This window comes from Balaenoptera acutorostrata, chromosome 3 (genome assembly GCF_949987535.1).
Source record: "Balaenoptera acutorostrata chromosome 3, mBalAcu1.1, whole genome shotgun sequence".
Classification (NCBI taxonomy): domain Eukaryota; kingdom Metazoa; phylum Chordata; class Mammalia; order Artiodactyla; family Balaenopteridae; genus Balaenoptera; species Balaenoptera acutorostrata.
Genome location: NC_080066.1, coordinates 20,022,709 through 20,045,760, shown reverse-complemented (window position 1 = coordinate 20,045,760; position 23,052 = coordinate 20,022,709). Strand labels below are relative to the sequence as shown.

General features: G+C 41.9%; 1 protein-coding gene across 4 annotated transcripts in view; it reads left to right on the top strand.

Annotated features, from left to right (window-relative positions):
• Positions 1–23,052, top strand: part of CAMK1D (calcium/calmodulin dependent protein kinase ID) — a 416,310-nt gene that overhangs the window by 242,439 nt on the left and 150,819 nt on the right. For all 4 annotated transcript variants that reach the window (XM_007167402.2, XM_007167404.3, XM_007167403.2 and 1 more), the window contains one exon: positions 16,462–16,536. In XM_007167402.2, coding sequence (XP_007167464.1) covers positions 16,462–16,536 — 75 coding nt within the window. The remainder of the gene's footprint in view (positions 1–16,461; positions 16,537–23,052) is intronic.

The window sequence follows — 23,052 nt, the reverse complement described above, 5'->3', positions numbered from 1 at the left end:
TTACTTTAAAACTTTAGCAATTCAAGGGCTTCCCTGGTGGCGCAGTGGTTGAGAGTCTGCCTGCTAATGCAGGGGACACGGGTTCGAGCCCTGGTCTGGGAGGATCCCACATGCCGCGGAGCGGCTGGGCCCGTGAGCCACAACTGCTGAGCCTGCGCGTCTGGAGCCTGTGCCCCGCAACGGGAGGGGCCGCGATAGTGAAAGGCCCGCGCACCGCGATGAAGAGCGGTCCCCGCACCGCGATGAAGAGTGGCCCCCACTTGCCGTAGCCAGAGAAAGCCCTCGCACGAACCGAAGACCCAACACAGCCAAAAATAAATAAATAAATAAATCAAGTAGCTATAAAAAAATTTAAAAAAAAAAAAAAAAAAAAAACTTTAGCAATTCTTTATCCTTTGTCATGCTGATTTCTTTTACTTTAGAAACATATAGCAGTTTCCTTAAAAATGTTGTTTGGCGATGCTTAGTAGAAAATTCATCTCTGTGAAAATGTATGGACATATTTGTGTATATGAATATATACATATATGGAGAGGGAGGGAGACTGTAGGGTCAAGGACACATGACCTAGGAGATGTCCTGCCCAGGATGTGTGCCCTAGACTTCGACCCCAGGAATCCTCCCCAGCCACCACCATGAAAGGAGCCCCAGAATGCAAAATTCAAATCTGGAAGGAGGTAGAACAAGTGTTATTTCAGAGTGTGTTGTTTTGATTTGTAACTTCATTTATACAAAAGTTGTTTCTCCATAGAATATAAAGCAATTATACCCTGGGACATACTGTCATCATAACCGGCTGACCATTTGTGAAGTAGTCACTTAATTTTCCCATCTGTAAATGGAGGGCTGGCTGAGACATTGGCTCCCAAATTTGGCTAATCATCAGAGTTGCCAGAAACTTTCAAATATATACATCATTCCCAGGTTCCACGAGCCTAGTAATGGGGAATTGGGTAAGAGCTGCAAATGTGCGTGCTTATATTACCTGGGAGTCTTGGTGATCATACCGCTCCCAGAGACAGTCTTCAGTGTTGGTCTGTTTATTTGATCTAATTGGTAAGAGCTGCAAATGTGCGTGCTTATATTACCTGGGAGTCTTGGTGATCATACTGCTCCCAGAGACAGTCTTCAGTGTTGGTCTGTTTATTTGATCTAATCTCACAGCAGAGTCTTGTCCTGTATATCTGGAGTTGAGGGGCTAGTGTTCACTTTGAGACCCTGTGTCTATTCAGTATCTCTTAAGGTCTGTGCTTTGCCAAGTTTGAGTTCACACTAATCCAGAGAGGCAGCTGTGAGGTCTGCTGCCTTGACTTTCATTCTGTGTTATTATTAGGTACTAAGTTTGAACAACAGTTAAGAAGAAAAAAAGAGCAGATAGATATGTCTCTAAAAGGAAAGAGAGGCTGGCCTGACATATGACCAGAGGCTGTGTGTTGGAGCCCATGGAAACTGTGTTCTGGGCTCATGGAGCCCAGAAATCCCATCAAGTAGCTGGCAAGTGTTGGTGGCTGATGAAGAGGGAAAGGTCTTTCCAATATCTACAGTGTGGTTTTTGAAAATAATAAGAAATATTCCATCAGTGGTATCCCGATTCTAGAGATGTAGGAAGACTCTGAAGAACAAAACCCCAGATCATGACAGACATTGTTTTCTTTTTCACAATTCTCTTCTCTTTCAGAGGAAAAAAAAAAAAAACTATTGGCAAAAAGAGTCATGAACTTGACATTTTGCAGGATTCCAACCTTTCCATCACTACTTACTAAGAGCTCTTGCATTGGCCTCGGTCCCCAAGGAAATCTAGACATTTACACTGTGGTCAAGTTGACTTTTCTACTTGTTTATGACGATAGAGAAAAGTGCGTATGAACTTCCCACTTGGAAGATTAAAAGTGGAACAGGGCTTCCCTGGTGGCGCAGCGGTTGAGAATCTGCCTGCCAATGCAGGGGACACGGGTTCGTGCCCCGGTCTGGGAAGATCCCACATGCCGCGGAGCAACTAGGCCCGTGAACCACAACTACTGAGCCTGCGCGTCTGGAACCTGTGCTCCGCAACAGGAGAGGCCGCGATAGTGAGAGGCTCGCGCACCGCGATGAAGAGTGGCCCCCGCTTGCCACAACTAGAGAAAGCCCTTGCACAGAAGCAAAGACCCAACACAGCGAAAAGTAAATAAATTAAAAAAAAAAAAAATTAAAAAAAAAAGGTGGAACAAAGTGAAATTTCATGTTTAAAGTGACAACATCAGTAGGAGAGAGAGAGGGTTAGGATTTCAAGCATGGTTTATAAGGAACTACGTCACATGGCTTAGTTAAGCAATTAATGTATTTATTTTTGGTATTGCTCTTTTTTAAAAATGAGGTATTTACAATATTATAAGTTTCAGGTGTACAACATAGTGATTCATAATTTTTAGGGGGTTATACTCCATTTATAGTTATTATGGAATATTGGCTATATTTAAATATCCCTGCCAAACAAAACACAACATGTACTTTTTTCAGAGCTGGAGAATGACACGTGTATCCCGCTTCCTAGTTCCTTTGGCATAAAACCCACTCTGTTGAACCTGGCAAGCAAGCTTCTCCTAATTTTCCCCAATCTACTCTCATCGATTTCTTCCCCATCCATCTGAGTATCCTTATGTCCACATCACTCTCCTGTGTCTTTGCAAATGCTGTTCCCTCTCTCTGGAGTGCTCTTTTCCTTGTTTTTCTATGCCTGGCAAACTTGCCAAAACCCAGAGCGCATGTCAGCTCCCTGGGTGCAGCCCTGCTGAGTTCCCCGGGCAGAATAAGACACGGGAGCAGGCTGTGCTTCCGTGATCCGCGTCCGGCTCCCTGGCAGGAGGTTGGCTGTGCTGTATCTTGATGTTTACATACACACCTGTCTTCCTGAGCTGGCCAGGGAGCCACTGGGTTTCAGGGACTGTGTTTTATTTATCTTTCTAACCCCACTGCTTGGCCTCAGGTCTGGCACCCGTAGGTACTCTCTGGATGTTTGATGAAGTCTAGGTCTGTGAGTTTTATGCAAGCTTTCTGGAAATAATGTGCCCTGATGCTCTTCCAAGGGCTCTTGTATGCAGCGAACTTTGAGGAAGAGTGGCGGTGACAGTAAGAGGTCATGCTTTTCCCTTCCCTTCCCCTGCTGCCCCACCTGCAGTGCAGTTGGTGGCATTCTTGTGCAGGGTTCATCATGACAGCTGATGGACTGTCTTGTTAAGCCGGGCCTCTGTGTGTTTATTTGTCATCAAGTCACATTAGAGCTTCAGATGCTTCGTGTACCACCAGCCCTGTCCCTCACCCGCCGCAAGAAAAAAGAGGGAAGAAAAAAAAAAGATGAAAGAGGGAGCGCGACCAGATGGTTCATCTGACTCCGCAGCCTTATTGCAAAGATCCCAGAACTGACGGTCCGCATTCCCACGCTGGAGTTTGCTTCCCCCTAAGGCTCCTGAATTAACCAGCTCACGTCCACACCGGGGCTTCCTCTGCCTTCTGGTTCTGCATCACAGGGTGGGAAATCGTCCTGACTCAGTTTTGTGCGTGCTTTTCAAGAGGCACCACACTTTGCACCTTCCTCCACCCAGGCCCTTATTTTTTCTGTTCCTTTACCCCTCAAATGTTCTTGGCATCCTTTCCCTGAGATAAATCATTCTGCCAGGCTCTGTGCCTGCGAGAGTGTGTTCCACAGTGCTGACTGCCCCCCAGCCTCTGGTGGAATAGCAACTCCAGTGCTGTTAGATCCAGCACTGTGTGACTTCAGACTGGGCTTAAGGAGAGTGGCCCCAAAATGTATGTATGTGTGTATGTATATACACATGTGTGGGCGTGGATGCCTGTGTGCACATGTATACGTATGTGTATACGTAGCTCCTCACCCCCTTCCTGTCTCTGTTGTTGCATGGTTGGCTTCTTCCTGATTTTAACGTAAGTTAAAAAAAATAACTCTAAAGAGGCCAACGATTCAGGAAGAAGAACATTAGCATCTTGGGGAATGACTTTCTGAGGACACGTCTTCCCTTTGTATCTGAAAATATATTCATAATACTAGTCTTCTCTAGGTAGAGTAGGGAAGAAACTTTTTTATTCACTTTTGTATTATTTAATGCACTGGTTTCCTTTTTCCCTATCTTTTTTGTTTTCTTTTCTTTCTTCTTTTTTAAAAAAATAAGTTCTTTTAAAAACTGAAAAAGAATAAATTCTTATACATATAGAAACAAATAAAAAAATAAATTCTTATACATATAGAGCCCCAGTACACAAACAGGTAAGAAATAATAGTATTTCATCAGCGTGACAGAAGTCCAGTTTTATAACTTTTATTTATTACAAAGGCTCTCAAGGAGAACACAAGGGAACATGATGGTAGTTTCCACTGTGTTCACATTTGGTATCTATTAGAGTTGGATCTGTGAAAGTTGTATTTCATGATGGTTTCTAAAATATTTACTGAGAACCTGGAGGATTTGGGAGAAACCAGATTGGAAAGCATGGGTCCAAAGTGACCTCAAGGAAGTCTGGCCGTTGGACTAAGATGCTTGGATGTTTGGAGGAAAAAAGTCTCCATGGCTTTGCTCAGAAAAAGGCAGTCACCTAAAATGCACCCGGCGGGCTGTGTATGACCTCAGCCTGGCCCACCCTCCCCCCTCTTTGGCTTGCTGACCGTGGCCACCGCCTGAGCGCGTCAGCCGCTCTGCTTGAGCCGAGGAGCCCAGGGACGGCCACCCTCCCCTCCCCGGCTACTCTTGTGTAGTTGTCAGGGGCAATCCGTGTGGCTGGACTTCTCCCATCTCCTTCTCCCTCACAGCGCAATTGCTTTCCTGATTCTCCTTTAAACTCTGAAGAGAAAGCTGGGTGAATAGCAATTAGTTTATGAGCGACCATCTGTGAATAGTGTCATTCCTGAGAATTTGCTCACAGCCCTGGCGCTCATCCCCTGGGTTATCGTCATCTTTTGTTAGCAGGACATCATAAAACTATAAACTCCAAACTGCCTCAGCATTTCACACCCATCTACCATAAAACTGCGATTTGGAGAGGCGATGCATATATCAGACACATCCTCTTAACAAATCATCGACAAAGCAAAACATGCTGTTCTTTCTTTTTTCTTTTTTGTTTTTGTTTTTTGGCCGCACTGCACGGCATGCGGAACTTCCCTGGCCAGGGATGGAACCCGCACCCCCTGCAGTGGAAGCGCAGAATCTTAACCACTGGACCACTAGGGAAGTCCAACATGCTGTTCTTTCTAATCGTGCCTCTAATCTCAGGTATGAAGAAACTTGCTCTTGCTTTCTCAAGGAAGAATACAGAGTTGCCGTTATTAGACACTCATAGCGATTATCTCTGTGTTTTTAAAAATTATATATATATATATAAAGCACACAACCAGCCACAAACACCCTCATGAATTCCCACCACGTAAGTGCCTGAACACTGTTTTTTTTCCATTGAATGCACTTGATCTTCTGAAGCCTGGGGCTGACCTGAGCGAGCTGTGTGACGGCATTAATTACTGCTGTGCAAAAGCTAAAGAACGCTCGATTTGGTGTTTGTTGTCTCTGAACGTGGGCACTTTCCTGGAACAGTGAGGAGCGTTTTACAGCACACGTTCCATCCTCCTAAGTCTGAAATGGAGCTGACGGGAGACAGTTGTTCAGAGCAGACTTCTCTCCATCTCTCTTTTTCCTTCTTACTCTTTTTCATCCCAACTTTTTCTTTTATAATTTGCTTCTCGCCTTATCAATAAACAGCACAATATTCCAGCAGATTTAGGGAGCTGCCCAGGATCGTGCTCCCCTGGCCCTGATGCTTCATTATCTGCAAGGAGAACAGGCAGCAGACTTGTGCCTCTTCGTTTCTTACCTGTGCTCCCGGGGCTCTGTGTCCACGTGCAGGCTGTGCTGTGCCAGGGCCAGGCCCCTGAGCCATTCTGGGCACCTGCGGACTTCGCAGAGTCCTGGATTCAAGTTGTGAAATGCAGGACCTCGCTGCGGGTATCAGCACAGAGAAAACACAGGGCTCTCACGGTAGGAAAAAAAAAGGATATGATGCCTTTTCCCAAGATTCCAATGCATTGTCTTGGTCCCCTTTCCTTTATACTCACATGAATGCAAGTGTTCAGAGCTAGAAGCCTCTAAGATGCTTCTTGAAGGCAAGCCCAGTGTCTTCAGTCTGGGGCACAGGGTGTTTGTGATGAAGCTGCAGGATGCAGCCCAGGCCATCGGCACCTGGTTATAGGTTATCACAAGATCTCACATGGGCGTGGCTTCTGAAGTCGCCTTGGAATTAGCTGCAGTGAACCTGGAACAAGCTTTCTGAGATTCTCCTTCTAAGGTGCCTTTGGAGACTGTGTTTTCATATCAGTGGAGCTAGCAAATGAAAGTGACAAGACTTTATCTCTGTTTCCAGGCAGGTGAGTGCCTTATGTTCTCCAGGAGTCCAAGGCATCTATTTTCATGTTAAAATATCCAGAGAAATGTATATTACCCTTTGACTGGAAAGTTACCCAAAAATCCAGAGAAGGAAATCACAACATTCCCTTAAATGTGTTAGTGTTTCAAAGCCTTACTAAGAAATGCTAGAAATGTTATGGTTAACCAGTTGAAAATTGTTAATTTTTCATATTCTTTTTCCCAGAGGACTAATAGGTTGGCCAAGTTGCCTTGAACCTTTATCCTCAGGACACCCTGAATCTTACCTTTAAATCAGATCAATTATGAAATAAATGTATTCAGCCAAGTATTTAAAGGTAAATCCTTCCTCACCATCTAAGGTTTTCATTAACTCAGTAACTTACCAGTGGTTCTCTAACTTTGCATTTGCATCACTTGGATTTCCCCCCCCCAAAAAAATCCGGAAGCCTAGGCTACTTCCCAAGCCAATTTAATCATAATGTCCAGGGACTAGATCCAGGTGTCATATATTTTAAAACTCCTCAGGTAATTCTAACATACAGCCTATTTTGAGACCCACCTATAATTTATCATGGGTGGTAATAGGAGTAGGAAAGAATTACACAGAGTCAAATCTTCTAACCTTTTTTGATTCAGGTGCCCAGCTTTTGAGTGCCTTTGGTCTGTAAGACTTTAGGAAGGCTGGAATTAATTGTTCATTCATTTATCCATTCTTCTACAATACTCGCTGAGTGTTGGTATGTGCCAGGCACTGGGTTTTTCGCACTGATTTGGACCTAACTTATTTCTCCTTTGGACTAAAGGCAACCAGCCCTTGGTTGGAACTTCTGGAGTTATTCCAGACATGAACAAATCACTTCGTCCTTTCTCTGTTGGTTCAGGGCCTTGTAGAAGCTGACTTTGGGAGAGGGAAAAGAAGGTCTTTTCCATGTGAATGGATTCTTATCTCAAGAAATTCTATTCCATGTCTGACAAACTTACCCACGCAAAAGAGCCTGTTGAAGCATGACTCATTATCCAGGTTTCTGTGTAGCAAGCAGTATCCTGGAGAACACTGAATATTGGCTTAGAATCAAGCATTGTGGGATCCTTTATACCTCAATATACTTTGCCTCCTTAATTTTGAATTCGTTGATTGTTAGAGTTGGAAAGGACCTGAGGGAGTATCCTGTTTGCCTAGTTAATTTCTAGATGAGGAAACTAAGACTCTGGAAAATGATGTGACCGAGAGAACGTCCATCATTTTCCCCTAGAGACAGAGCCAGCCTAGTTAGCGCCCCTCCCGTGGTACCATTACAGGCTCCAGACCTGCCTCCTTACATACAAATGCTGGCCAGGCCTCCACCCTGTGTAGCCTGAATTGTACTAAGGATGCCTGAGATGCTTTTTTGAACATATGGTCAGCAGTGCACAAGGTTTTAATTGTTGTTTGTTTGTTTTGAAGGATTCAAAGCAAAACTCATTTCAAAATGAGAAAATATCACATGTGGTACTTAATCCTTAAAAAAACAAATTGGCTTGCATTCTTAAGACGTAGTTGATTTAGATACCAGTCTTTTGCTCCTTAGTGTCCTGTTGATTACAGCCTCATCTGCTGGCATCAAAAGAAATGATTCGAAGCTTTGGATTTTGAATTCTTGTCTTTCCTGCAGTGGCCTATATTCAATTTTTTTTAATTAATTAATTAATTTATTTATTTATTGGCTGCGTTGGGTCTTCGTTGCTGCACATGGGCTTTCTCCAGTTGTGGCAAGCGGGGGCCGCTCCTTGTTGGGGTGCGCAGGCCTTTCACGGCGGTGGCCTCTCTCGTTGCAGAGCACAGGCTCCAGGTGCGCAGGCCCCAGCAGTAGCGGCACGCGGGCCCAGCAGTTGCGGCTCGAGGGCTCTAGAGCACAGGCTCAGCAGTGTGGCGCATGGGCCTAGCTGCTGTGCGGCATGTGGGATCCTCCCGGACCAGGGCTCGAACCCGTGTCCCCTGCATTGGCAGGTGGACTCCCAACCACTGCGCCACCAGGGAAGTCCCCTATATTCTTTTTTTTTTTTTTAATTTATTTATTTTTGGCTGTGTTGGGTCTTCGTTGCTGTGTGCGGGCTTTCTCTAGTTGCGGTGTGCGGGGGCTCCTCTTCATTGTGGTGCGTGGGCTTCTCATTGAAGTGGCTTCTCTTGTTGCAGAGCACGGGCTCTAGGTGCGTGGGCTTCAGTAGTTGTGGCACGTGGGCTCTAGAGCACAGGCTCAGTAGTTGTGGCGCACGGGTTTAGTTGCTCCGCGGCATGTGGGATCTTCCCAGACCAGGGCTCGAGCCTGTGTCCCCTGCATTGGCCGGCAGATTCTTAACCACTGCGCCACCAGGGAAGCCCCCCCTATATTCTTAATAGACAAGATCTCTATATATATGTAACATGATACATGTATGTGTATATATATAATATTTTTTCTTCTATACATATATATATATGTGTGTGTATAGATAGATAATGAAACCACATAATTTAATGTTCAGTTAACAAATGAGGAAATCAAGTCAGAAAGTATTTAAAGTCTTGTCCAAAATCTTGCAGTTAGATGTGTCAGAGCTGAGACCCAACCTATCTCTTGATTGCTTGAGCGCTTAAACTAATCAGTATGTGTTTCTTTGTGTCCAGCATTATGGATACATTTTGGTGAATCAGGTGTTGATGATTTTGATCAAGAGCCTTTAAAAAAATTACCTCTTTGTAAAAGTCTGGCAATACAACAGTCCATCAACCTTTCTCTACTTGGGTTCAGTGAGAGAATCAGGCCCTAATTCCCTAAAGCGTCTATTGTGTATAGTGAATTCACTTTCTCTCCTATGCAACTAGTATGGTGCCCTCCTTGGGAGAATTGAGAAAATAGTCACTCATATCATTTTTCTCTGTTCTGTTCAGATGAAGAACCTCAGTTAAGAAAAACTGGAAGGTGAAAATTTCCTCCCATCCTATAGCACACTTTTTGAGGTACTCATTTACCGGTTTAACATGTATCCTTCTAGACTTTTATTCTCTGCAAATAAAACCATTTAACTATGTACACACATATGCATACAAACAGATGGATACAATGCAGTATGTACAAAGACAAGGTGATGAAAGAACTGGGGTGGCCCAGAGGAGAGGGAATCAGGCCTGCAAGAGGTAGGGGATAGCAAGGGGTTCACAGTGAAAGTGATGGGTCTCGGAGGATGAGTAGTTTAATAAGAAGATAAGAGAGGAATGAGCACACCTATGTGGCCAGAGAGGAAGGTGTGCACTAGTGTTTGAGAACTGCCTGGGTCCAGTAAAGTTCTGGTACGGGGCAGCAGTAGAGGATGAGATGGAATGGACGGGTGAGGACCAAGCAATATGGGACCTTGTAGGTCATGTCAAGTCGTTTGGACTTTATTCTGGACTGTGGAGAGCCATTGATGAATTTCATTCTAAGACATTTGATCAATTCTATATTGTGGAATGGTGGCTCAGGAAACAGCATGGAGAATGGTTAGAAAGAGAGCCAGACCGGAGGGAAGATAGGAGAATGATCAAGTGGTTATAAACTAAGAGTGATCATCTATAAAATAGGAATAATAATGCCTGCTTTATAGCGTTGTTGGGAAAATGAAATGCGATAACGTCTGTGAATGCGCCTGTTAAGTTATAAAAAGGAAAGGTATTTTTTTAATACCACCTGGCAAATATTTCAACTTTATCACTTTCCCTTGTGACTGACAATATCCTGATTTTCTCAGCATTGTTTCCTGTACTGCTTATAACAAGAGGGAGAGAAAAATCTGACCGAAGAAAGGAGGAAATGATTTTGTTTATTAAAAAAAAAAAAAAGGTAATCATAGGTACTTAGAAAATTCAAGACTGCCAAGACGTCAGAATATTCTTCAAATATTTTTGAGGCCATTTGCCATGCCAGAGAACCATAGCGTCTTTTTTGTGAATGAAATTTAAACTTTCTGGGCTGTTTAGAAAAAGATAAGAGTGGTGGGTGGTGAAAGACCTGGTGCTTTAGGTCTTTGCCTGAGAGGGACCTGCTTTTCCCCTGAGGGAGAACTTTCTTGGACTGGACTGTTAACCCGGAAGTGCTTGTGGGAGGAGGACAGGAAGCTGGTCGCGGCTCATTGACGTAACTCCCGCCTTGTGCGCCTGCGCCGAGATCGGTTCCTCCACCATCTTTGTTCCGCTTTCACTAGTAATCACCGTATCTCCTGTCTGCCCCTTCTGATTATATTTCCTTCCATCTCTTACCTTCTTGTGGCCTCTTGAGTAGGTAAGTGACCTTTTCTAAGGACCACCCAGAGGAAAGGTGTTTTGTTGCCTTTCCTTCTGATAATTCTCTTAGTGCTCATAATTGCTGCCATGGTTTTTTACCCCCGCTCTAGATCAGTGAACCATGATAGGATGAAAAAAAGCAAAAAATGTTGGATTTTCCTTTCTCTTCTCTTCTCTTTTGTGTTTTTCTAACTTTCCTCAGTTTATATGGAGTTCAAAATGTGTGGTTCCTTGGACCATGGAGAATTAGACCAGAGGGAGAAATGATGTCACTATCATTTCATAGGAGCATGTGTAGTTAATAGGATGCCTGTCCTTTGGGTCCTGATGTTCTCTCCAGCCTGGGGGTTTGGAATGGGGCCTACTTGTGCATTTGGCACGATTTTTTGCATGAATTAACTTTAAAATGTTTTCCTGGCTCTTTCTGGGGTTTTCTTGCTTGGCTGTCAGTTACCATGAAGGCAGAAGTCTGCCTCAGTGCCCATATGCTGTTTTCCCATTCAGCTTTTCTCTCCCTCTCTCTGCCTGGGCCCACTTCTCTCTATCCACCTCTTCTGTCCATTATTGTAGATTATGGAGACTTTAGAGAAGATTACCACCTAAACCATTTACCCTCTGTACATAGATATACCAGACATTGCTTACTTTGGGCCTGGCAGATAAGTGATTAAAATTAAGAGAGGTTCTTTTCATCACAGAGTTGCTTTCAGTGACATTATTCTTTTGAATTATGCATATTTTAGAAAGGATTGCTGTTTGGGGGTGGACATTCCTCATGTTTGAAGGTCCTCTTGGCCGTGTTTTGGAGAGACCGAGTGCTGACCTACAGGTATTTAGCTATGCAAGGTTAACAGAAACTTGGTTTTCATTTGCTTGTAGCTGAGATGCCCCAACTCTTTTCTCTGTCCACTTTCTTCCCCCTTCTGATGATACCAGCAGATGTAGGTTGATGCAAGGCTCTTCCTAATTATCATTTCTGGACTCCTAACTGTTCCTTCTGCTTCTGAATATCTCTTCCTCTGGTTCCCTTTGACCCGCTGGGATTTCATCTGTCAGGATGTTTATAACCAAGTATCTTGAGAGCTTCCAGTAGATTTCAGGATAGTAGAACAAATCTCTGCCCCACTCCCCTCAGAAGTGGATATTATATTGTTAGTTATGAAATTTAATACTTTAGGTGTTGTAATTCTATGCAAATAACTGAATTTATGTGAACTGTTTGATATTCTCATTGTAACTTAGTTAATATGAAGTTATAACATAAGTGCTTGAACAGGGTCTTGGGAGTTAGAATCTTGGCAATTCCAGTTACTAGTTGTATGACCTTGGAATACTTTCTTAGCCTCTTGGGGATCTTAGTTTTCCTCTTTTAAAAATAGGGAGAATGATAGCTACTTTGTAGCATTGCTGTATTAAATGAAATCCTTAAAAATACTTAGTATAGTTTTGACACAGAGTTGACAGTAAATGGTATGTATAAAACAGCTATGTAAGTGGGGCCTAAAGAAAGTTATAAAATTAGTTCACCAGATTTAGATGTGTTACATCCCAGGGGACTAAGGAAATTGCACTTATTGCAAAAAAGTCACAGTTGAAATATTTGAGAAAACAATATAAGAGATGTCGGCAAATTTTCCAAATATGAAAAAGGTAGACTATGAGATGTATAGACAGGGAAGTTTGACTCCAATGCACAGCAAAGTTCTGGAACAGTAAATTAAGCATATGGTTTATAATCATTTAGTAAAGACTGTAATGGTTGCTAGGAGTCACCATGGGTTTACTAAGAACAAAACTTCCCAAACATTCCATTTCCCTTTCAAATAGTATTATGTGCTGTGTAAAAGTGAGGAATACCATTTCAGCCAAGAATCTAATTGTCTACTTATGGTTAGTACAGTAAAATATGGGCTAAAACTGCTGGGTTTGTAACTCAGCAGCCATTGAAGCCAGCTGATTAATGTCTTGGTTTTTTTGGTGGGGTCTCTGGTGGAATACCATGGAGTTCTGGCATGTAACTCTCTCACTTAAGACTTTAACTAGGAATTTGGATAAGACATAGAGTATGAATGTGTACCAACAAAATATGCAGATGGCCCAAAGTGGAGAGGCGTAGTAACTATAATAGAGAGAATCAAAATTCAGAATATTTCTGATCACTTGAAGCATTGCATGGAACCCAAAAGACTGAGCTGAATGAAGCTAAGGCGAAGACGTTAAGCTCAAAAGGTCAAGCCTGAGTAAGAAAGGAGATCTTGTTTGGTAGAAGTTCAGGTAAAAATGATCTGGTCATTTAATTGACCCTAAACTTTATATTCTTCCATCCATCCATCCATTCATTCATTCACTCTACATGTATTGAAAGTACTACCTGCCATGCCCTTTTCTTAGCATTGGTGAGACAATAGTGATCAAAATAGTCAAAAATCCCTACCCCCATGGAGCTTATCTTCTTTATATGCCAACAGTTGTGCAGCTGCCTAAAAAAGTGAACCTAATGTTAGACTTTATTTGCAAAAAGTATAATATCCAGCTCATGATGGTTAATAGTTCTACTCTATTATTTAATATGCTGTTCTTGGTACTATATCTTACACTGGGATCATTACTTTCAGTTCTGAATGCTCTAGTCTGGACAAACAAGAGTGACAATAACATGATGGTAAGAATATAAACCATGTTGAAGGGGAATTGGGCGATGATAGGAAGAGTAAACTAAGTAGGGAAATTATATCCCTCAAATATTTGCAAGATAAATGAGAAGAGCTTATATGATATGTAAGCTTGTTCTGTGTGGCTCCCAGGAGTCAATACTAATTACAGCGAGGATGCTTTCTGGTAAACAGAAGAAAGATTGAGCTCCGTGAGGGCTGAGATGTCGCTGCTGTGATTCCTAGTCACGTGCCTGGTACATGGTGGGCGCCCAGAGATGTGTGGATGGACGTTCACACGGCATTTTGTGAAGATAACCTAGGTACTGAAATAATGTAAAAAATTTAAGTTCAGTTTTTGTATATCTTAAGGAATCTGAGGGTGGAATAAAGTATCTGAGAACAGCTCTGGGGGACCAGGACGTTTTCTTCGATCACATTCTAACATTTACAAGTGAATTAAACCACTTTTCTTAAGAGACATTTAAGAGGCCATTTTAAGATGTCTTTGAAATTTCTAATATGCTTATTCACACATTACCCAACCCAGCTCAACCTCCATCATTTTTTGAGGCCTTCACCATAATTCTGACCCAGGGCCTTGCTTTCTCTGAATTTAACAGTTCTGCAGAGCATAGCATTTAATTCTTCCCTAATTGCTTCATGGGTCTCCCCATCAAGGTGATAAGATTTTGGAGGGAAAAACCTTATTTTATACTTTTCTTGTATCCAACACAGAGCAGAAAGTCAGGAAATGATTGCTTGCTTGATTGATTCATCCGCTAAGAAGGAGAGTCAGTAGCAGTATCATTTCAGCCACTGTAAGAACTTATGTAAGACATAATGGTTAAATAGACTCTAATTTCTCTAGCTCCTGCATCCAAAGAAGGGATTTATATTCTTAATTTATTAGAGTCTCCTACTTTGGCTGGGCAAGTGCTTTGTACATAGTTGATTCTTTGTATATAGTTGAATATTAATGGCTGTAGTCCAGGGCTCAAATTGTCTTCTTGGCTGAACCTCTGAGGGGAGCTGGGACTCCAGGTACAAACCCCTAAGCCCAGTTTGGAGGCTCATTGACTGTGATTCATGTACTTGGGTGGCCGGATCTAGCACCCAATTACATTTGAATTTCAGATAAACAACAATGCAATGTTTGGGACACACTTACATTTAAAAAGTGTTCACTGTTTATCTAGAATCAAACGGTAACTGGGTGCCCTGTATTTTGTCTGGCAACTCTGTATATAAACCCCATTCTTTTCGTGTTCCCATGAATCTAAGCTGTTAATTAACCCCTAAACTAACTTCACTGAAAGGAAATATTCGTGCCCATGTGATTGATTCCAATGGCAACTTTTTTAAATTGAAAAGAGGGAAAATCCATACACTGTATACTGTTTTTGTCATATTCTTTCAGGTGTGTCCAATAATGATACTTCCACAGACACCTAGGGTCTCAGCAGTTCCAAATTAATCTCTCATGGTTTCCTTGGTGGAATAGTTTAGTCGGTTCACATGATATGTTGCTGGTGTTATTTTGCTCAGGCACCACAGAAACCATTGCTAACAAATAATTAGGTTCTCCACGTCAGAAGCGGGTGAAATGTGAATTTGGGATACTCTGTCTTCTCACTTCCTACACATCAACTGCATTGGCTAACAAGAGCCACAGCAATCAAAGCAAAACATTACCTCTTAGTTAATTCTTTTGTTCTCTTCTTTCATCTGCTCAAAGGGAAGATAATATTCCTTATAAACTTCTTTTGAGGAGAAGACAGCTCACACTTAGGAAAATTGCATCCATTTTCCCTAAATAAATAATGACTTGCCATTTAGGAGCAAAAGCCTTAAATATCATTTATTCATTCAGCAAACATTTATCAAGCAGCTCTATGCTAGGTCCTAAGGGCAGAATGAGTAAGATGTAGTCCCTGCTTTCAAGGGTTCACAGGAATCTGCCCGTTCAATGCTTGCTTTTAAATGGCTCAGCAGTCATTTCAGAGAAGAAGCTGTAGTAAGAGCTAATTAGCTCATATAATGAAATGATTCTTCTCTCAAATGCTTTAAACAAATACCAAACCTTACATTCCAAGCAGAGGCTGTTCCTAATCGGTATTTCGAGGCGCTAGAATTGGACTGTTTCCTTCTCCTTTTGTTCTGTCGTTAGGACTTTGCTGCTCCCAGCGTGGTCCGCAGACCAGGAGCATTAGCATCTCCTGGGAGCTTGTTAGCAATGCAGACTCTCGGGCCCTGTCCTGGACCCACTGAATCAGAGTGTGCAGTGGAGCCAGAACCCCAGGTGATTCACGTGCGCCCTGAGGTTTGAGAAGCCCTGGTTTGATACAGAATTTCTCCAGCTCCACTTTGTGCGGGCTGATCATCTGAGGATCTTGTTAAGGCAGATTCCTGGGCCCCGGCCTCAGGGATTCTGATTCTGTATGATGGGGCCCAGCCTGAGAATTTGCATTTCTCACAATCTCCCAGGAGATGCTGGTGTTGCCTGTTTGGGAACCACTCTTGGGGTAGCACCAGTCTAGCTCGCTTGGGGTACTGAACTGACCTTTGCTGGCAATGGTGACTAGAACCCCAATGAGGAGGTCAGTCTGGTTTTCCATTGCTTACACTGGAGTCAGGAACATGACGATGACCTGTTCCCTGGAAGATCTAGCCTGTTGTGGGGATGGATTTGCATACAGTGGACTCTTCGGGCCAGTCTGTTCTGGCCATTGTGAGACTACAGAAGAGGGAGCAATTAAATTCTCCTTGGGGGCTCAGCCATTTGAGTGGGGCCCTGCAAGATAATAGGATTTTGGCCCATTCCTGGGATTCATATGAATAAATGCCAGGAGAGTGGGATATACATGAAGCAGTGATAGTTAATCCAGTATTGCTACATTGTAAGATATAGAGCCTCCAGAAAGAAGAAGAGCAGAGAGCATGGGAGATGGGTCTGGGAAAAAGTTTGGGGACAAGATGGAGAGGTGTCTTAAAAATGTCACGTTAAGGAGTTTAGATTCTGTCTTAGAACTTTTTGCTATAATGACATCTGTTTTTTTGAAAAAAAAGTTTGCATGTCTCGTACTTACTATTCTGTGTGTGTGTGTGTGTTTTTTTCTTTCAGGATTAAGCATGAAAACATTGTGGCCCTGGAAGACATCTATGAAAGCCCAAATCACTTGTACTTGGTCATGCAGCTGTAAGTACCTGGTTTAATTGATGAGTGCAGACCAGGGGTTGCAAACTCAAATGCCTAAAGGGCCAGGTGGTAAAATAAATTAATGGAGTGGGCCGGGCAAGACAGCAGGGAGTGGTGAGAACTGTAGGGCAGTGGGCAAGAATGCGTCCATCTGAGAACAGTGGTCTTCAGACCTCACTTGGTCTCATCTGCAGCTGCTGGATCAGACCGAAAATCTGGAGTCCTCACAATGGAATCCAATGCTACTATTGCAGGGTCGCTCTATTTAGGATGTCTCTTTTGCTTTTTTAATGTGCGAGGTCCAAATGTTGCTTCCTGAAAGCACTTCAGTGGGCCCACTGTGAAGTACACTCTGCTCCTGTCTCCGGGAGAAACTCCCACCCTTGTCTTCATTTCTAGGGAGGCTGGGGGATGGCAGCAGATGGTAGCTGTGTGTTCTGTCCCTTCCCTTCTCCTCTTCTGCTGGCAGATAAATGCACATGTGATTCATGCCAAACATACGAGACGTATAATTGGAGTCGGACTATGCCATTATCATAGTCCCCCTTTAGAATCTTTCTGCATTCCAGTAACTCTGGAGCTTGCCAGAAGGTGGAAGAAATAAGAAAGCTGAATATCTAGGTAGAGGCTATACTTGAACAGGTGTTTTTTTGTTTGTTTTTTTTCTAATGTGAGGTGAAATTAGCCTGCCCACGTATACAAATGCTTTATTCTAAGTGATGAAATTCGTAGGAGTATTCCAGGACTAAACTTGTTATAATTAAGTGACGGAAACTGTATCAGAGTGCTACATTTTCACCACGACTTGAGTAAATTCTGGAACACTGTGTTATTGAGCTTAATGACCAAAGAGGATTTTTGCTGAAGGTCAGAATATATACTTAAATTTCATTATTTATTAATGATTTTCAGACTTTGAATTTCCAAAGGTATTTAGAAGATTTGAGGGTCAGGCTAACAATTTCTTTTTCATCGATTTTCCTTTTTCTTATGAATGTTTAAACAACACATTAGCTTGGAATCATGTTAGGATGCAAATAAGTTTTCATCAATGCATTTATTTAATCTTTCATTATTTTTAAAGTATTTTTAGTAGATTATGACACTTTTGTATAAACACTTATAAAAGTGTCCAAGTTGGAAGCATGTGGGCAATTTTTCTCTGACAAATGACAGTCCTAGGTGATGACCAGCAGTTTTACAGGTTTGTGTGTTGTCGTCTGCCATTAGACAGGCAGTGACTGCTGACTCCATGTTAATTTTCAGTATCTTAAGTGCGATCTTTCCTAGTTCCTTGCTATTCTGTTTGTTTTACTATTCACCACATTTCTAGTTCCCCCCAGATCTGATATCCTTCCTAGAAACTCATGTGACTTTCTTTTATACAGAATCAACTCTTAAAGAAGCAGGTGAATCACTTTCCCACCAAATATTGATTGCCCAATAGGAAAAACAGGACATTTTGGTGACAAGAAAAAGCCCCACAAAATGTCTGTAGTACATTTAAATGTGTGCTTTTTATTGGCGATGCAAAAAACAAAATATTAATACTTGAATCCAAAGCTATATGTATTCACTTGCTTTAAGTTCTCTGTTTATGAAACCATCACTAAATAAGAGGAAAGCACCCCAAATATGTATGTCTCAGCTCTGCCTCTTACTGGCTGGGTGAACTTTGGCAAATAACTGGGCCTTTCTTACTGGAAGCTGGGCCTTTCTTATCGGTTTCCTTACTGAAAAAAATTTTACATAATAATAATAATATTTACGTAGAGGGCTATAGTGAGTACTGAATGAAAAAAATGTGTGGGAGATATTCTGTCATAAATAATAGGTCCCCAATGCAGACTACTTTCTCTATGGAATTATTTTATCCGTTTGTCTCTGCAGATGGTCTTTAATTTTATGAGATAAAGTTCAAGTACATTTGAATTCTACCTTTCTGATCAACTTGATTGTATACTTATGAGCAGTAGTGTATATAAAGATAGGTTGGCAGGAGAGCATGAAAGTTTCCAGAATGGGATGAACTTTAGAACATGTCTCTTACTATTTTATTGTTTTCAGTGTGTAAGTCTTCCATATCTTTGTTGAATTTATTCTGAAATATATTTTTTTGATCTTGTTGTAAATGGGTTTTTACTTCATTTTTCCAGTGACTTGCTTCTGTTATAAAAATACAGTTGATTTTTGTACATTAACTTACAATCTTGCTAAATTCACTTATTGTTTGTAGTAGTTGTTTTGTGGATTTCTTAGCATTTTCTATCTAAACAACCATGTCATCTGCAATTTACGTTGATTCTGGTTGGTCCCCAAAGGAATTCTATTTGGTAAAACACTGATAGTTTAGTCCTAAATATTAAGTGTATTTGAATGTCGTGATTATATTCCTTTAAAATGTTTTATGTCAGATGTTTTGAAAATTCAAATTGACCTCCCTCTTATTCCTTCCTCTCCTCCATTCGTTATCTTAATCAGTGAGATTTTTTAAAAAGCAATGGCAAAAAAGAAAGAAAAGGAGGGAGGGAGGAAGGAAGGAAGGAAGGAAGGAAGGAAGGAAACCCTTAATGGATCAGAATATAATCCTGGGAAAATCTTTGGTCTGGTTTGAGGATTTTGTGGGCTTTATTGTTACTTTTGTTGTTGTGTTTTAGTTTTTGTCAGTAAGACTCAATAGTTTTTGTTCCTGAGACCCCTGTATTTTTTGTGCCTGGGTCAGTGGAAAGTGGGTTTGTTTGTTTTTTTTGAGAGTTTAGAAAGTCCTTGATTTCTAAATACTTGCGGATGATCTAGAACACAGCATTTGAGAGGGACTGTAGTTCACAGTATTTGTGCCTGGGAGGTTTCTGGTTTCCTAAGAAACATCATCTTGGGCGCTGACGCTCAGATATAATAGGGGATGCTCAGTAGTAATTTTATTACTTAGCTAATTGCTATTTCGACTCTGAGTACTGAGCATGTTTGTTCCTTTGCTACTGCAGCAAAGGAGACTTGATTGCTTATAGAGGTCTGTATTTAAATTTTATTCGGGGTTTGGGACAAATATCTTTTTTTCCCAGAGTGCTATTTTTTGGAACATTCTTCTCTTTTTTTAGTTTTTTTTTTATTATTATTGAGAGATAATTGACTTATAACATTATATTCATTTTAGGTGTACAACATAATGAATAGTTCTTTTTGGAACATTCTTCTTTAGATAGTGTGAGATCAAAATGACATTGAGGTAAATTACAGAAGAAAAGTCAGTTTGTTTAAAGTGTATTTCTGGTCTGACTTTGCTTGTGGGGTATTAGCCCACATATCTGGAGATGATAAAGGACAGGCCCTCAACTCCTCCCCTTCTACATCTATAACAGCTTAGGAAGTAAAATACACTTCAGGCTGATGCATTTCAAAGGGCACATTAGAATTACTTTTTCAAGAATGAGATTATATTTCTTATTGAATTGTATCATATTCATCAGATCCGAAATAAACTCCTGAACGTTTCACAAAATCTGCTTTCTCCTGCTGTCTGTCTCATCCCAGCAAATGGTAAACTCCTTTCTTCCAGTTGCTCAGGCCAAAACCCAAAGTCTTCCTTGACCACCTTTTTTCTCTTAGGCCCTACAGTCCCATCCATTGGCAAACCCTGTGGTCACCAACTCGAGACTATCTCGAGAATCCAGCCACTTTCTCATCATCTCCACCATCATGGATAAAACTTACCTTTCTTCCCCCAGCCTTTCCCCACTGCACTGTTCTTTCTCAGCATGTTAGCCAGACCTTGTCATGCCTCTGTTGAAGACTCCTACTGGCTTCCCATCTCAGAGTACAAGACCAAGTCATTTTTTTTTTTCTTTTCGGCCGCACCGTGTAGCATGTAGGATCTTAGTTCCCCAACCAGGGATTGAACCCAGGCCACAAGCAGTGGAAGTGGGGAGTCTTAACCACTGGACCACCAGGGAAGTACAAAGACCAAGTCCTTGTAGCAGTCTCCAGGGTCTTCCGTGTCCAGACCCCCTGGGGGTCCATGCGAGATACAGATATTTCTAATATTTCTGATATTCCTTTTATTCCAGTACAGCATTAAGATATGTACAACTAGTTGCCCGCTGAGCCTGAAAACTAATGATTAAACACACATTCTTTAAAGAATGTTAATTTGATTCCTGAGCAGTCCAAGACACAAAAATATATGCAGCTTCCAAGAGAAAATATGATTTATCTACTCCACTAGCTGGTGCATGAAGCTGTTTGAACAGTTCCCTATTTGTGGGTTGCCAGTGTTATTTCATGTGGATATTGTATTCATAATTCATACTGTGTGTTCCCAGAAACAGTTTTAATTAGAACACAAATTATGACTCCCAACAGAAAGTCTTCTGTAAGTAGCCAAGCATAATAATGAAGACAAAAGTGTTTCTGACTATGACACCTTCATATATTTACATGTAATTTACCAGAATCTTCTCTCTGTTCACAACAGGCACTAATTGAGAGCCCAGAGGGCCTGTGGCTTCTGTTCAGTATTGGGTGGGTGGGCAGGGGCTTGGGGGACACACATGAGGTGCAGTCGGGGGATTACATGGCTCTCTTTGTGGAGGAGCAATCATAACCCACCAGCACTGCAGCTCTCAAGGTTTGCGCAGGGAGCTCTGGATCACCAGGAAGTCCTCAGTGGAGGAAACGGCCTTAGGCGGAGGGTGATTAGGACTTAGCCAGATGGATGTGCTGGGCGTGGAGTAGGTGGGCGGAGCCATGCTCCAGGCTGAAGGGCTGTCACACAGAGAGGCTTTAAGGAGCCCGGGTGGGATGTGAGGGGCTCAGTCTGTGGGATCTTCAGTTTGTGAGAGGTTTAGTCTGTGAGGGGTTCAGTCTACGAGGGGTCCAATCTGTGAGGGGTTTAGAATGTAGGGGGTCCAGTCTATGGGGATCTGTTCTTCGAGGGTTTCAGCTTATGGGGGATCCAGTCTGTTGTGAGCGGTCCAGTCGGGGAGGAGTTTAATCTGTGGAAGGTCCAGTCTGTGGAGTGTTCAGTCTCTGAGGGGTGCCGTCCGTAAGGTGCTCAGTCCATTGGGGTCTGTCTTTGGGGGTTCAGCCTGCATGCGGTTTTGTCCTGTGGGGTTTCAGTCTGGCTAGGATGGGGGACTGTGTGACATCTTGGTGGGAGATATGGCTGGAGACCTGGGCAGGTGCAAACCCAATACTGCAGCTGCTGCTTCTTTGTCATCCTCCAGGCTAATTACTTAATATGCTTTTATTGTTTTTGCTGCCACTGGAAAACCTACTAAGAGTTAAAGAGTTTAGAGAGTTAAGGAGGAAAAGAAAAGAGAAAAGCCAAGGTCCAAGATAATCATGAACCAATTTTACTAGGTTCAACTGTTTGAAATTGCCAACATACAATCACATTTTTTAGATCTTCCTTTTTTAATGTAAGCACTTAAAACTGTAAATTTTCCTCTAAGCACTGCTTTTCCTGAATCCCATAAGTTTTAGTATGTTGTGTTTTTATTTTCATTTGTCAAAAGATATTTCCTCCTTTCCCTTGGATTTCTTCTTTGACCCATTGGCTGTTTGAGTGTGTTGTTTAATTTCTACATATTTGTGAATTGTCCAGTTTTTCTTCCACCGTTGATTTCTACTTTCCTTCCATTGTGATAGGAAAAGATACTTTGTATGATTTCAATCTTTTAAAATTTATTTAATTGTTTTTGTGTTTTGCGGCCTGACATATCCTGGAGAATGTTCCATATGAACTTGACAAAAATGTGCATTCTGCTGTTGTTGGATGCTATGTTCTGTGTATATCTGTTGATCCGATGGGCTTGTAGTGATGTTCAAGGCCTCTATTTCCTTATTGATTTTCTGTTTGGCTGTTCCATCTATTATGGAGAGTAGCATATTGAAGTCTCCTCCTATTTTTACAGAGAGGTTTCTTCCTTCAATCCTTTCAATGTTTGCTTCACATATTTTGGAGCTCTGATGTGTAATACATGTTTGACGTGTGTATCTTCTTGGTGAATGGATCCTTTTATCAATGTATAATGTCCTTCTTATAACAGTTTTGACTTTTTTTTTAACATCTTAATTGGAGTATAATTGCTTTACAATGTTGTGTTAGTTTCTGCTGTATAACAAAGTGAATCAGCTAAACGTATACATATACCCCCATATCCCCTCCCTCTTGCGTCTCCTTCCCACCCTCCCTATCCCACCCCTGTAGGTGGTCACGAAGTACGGAGCTGATCTCCCTGTGCTATGCGGCTGCTTCCCACTAGCTATCTGTTTTACATTTCGTAGTGTATATATGTCCATGCCACTCTCTTACTTCGTCCCAGCTGACCCTTCTCCCACCCATGTCCTCAAGTCCATTCTCTACGTCTGCATCTTTATACCTGTCCTGCCCCTAGGTTCATGAGAACCTTTTTTTTTTTTTTTTTAGATTTCATAGTTAGCATACGGTATCTGTTTTTCTCTTTCTGACTTACTTCACTCTGTATGACAGACTCTAGGTCCATCCACCTCACTACA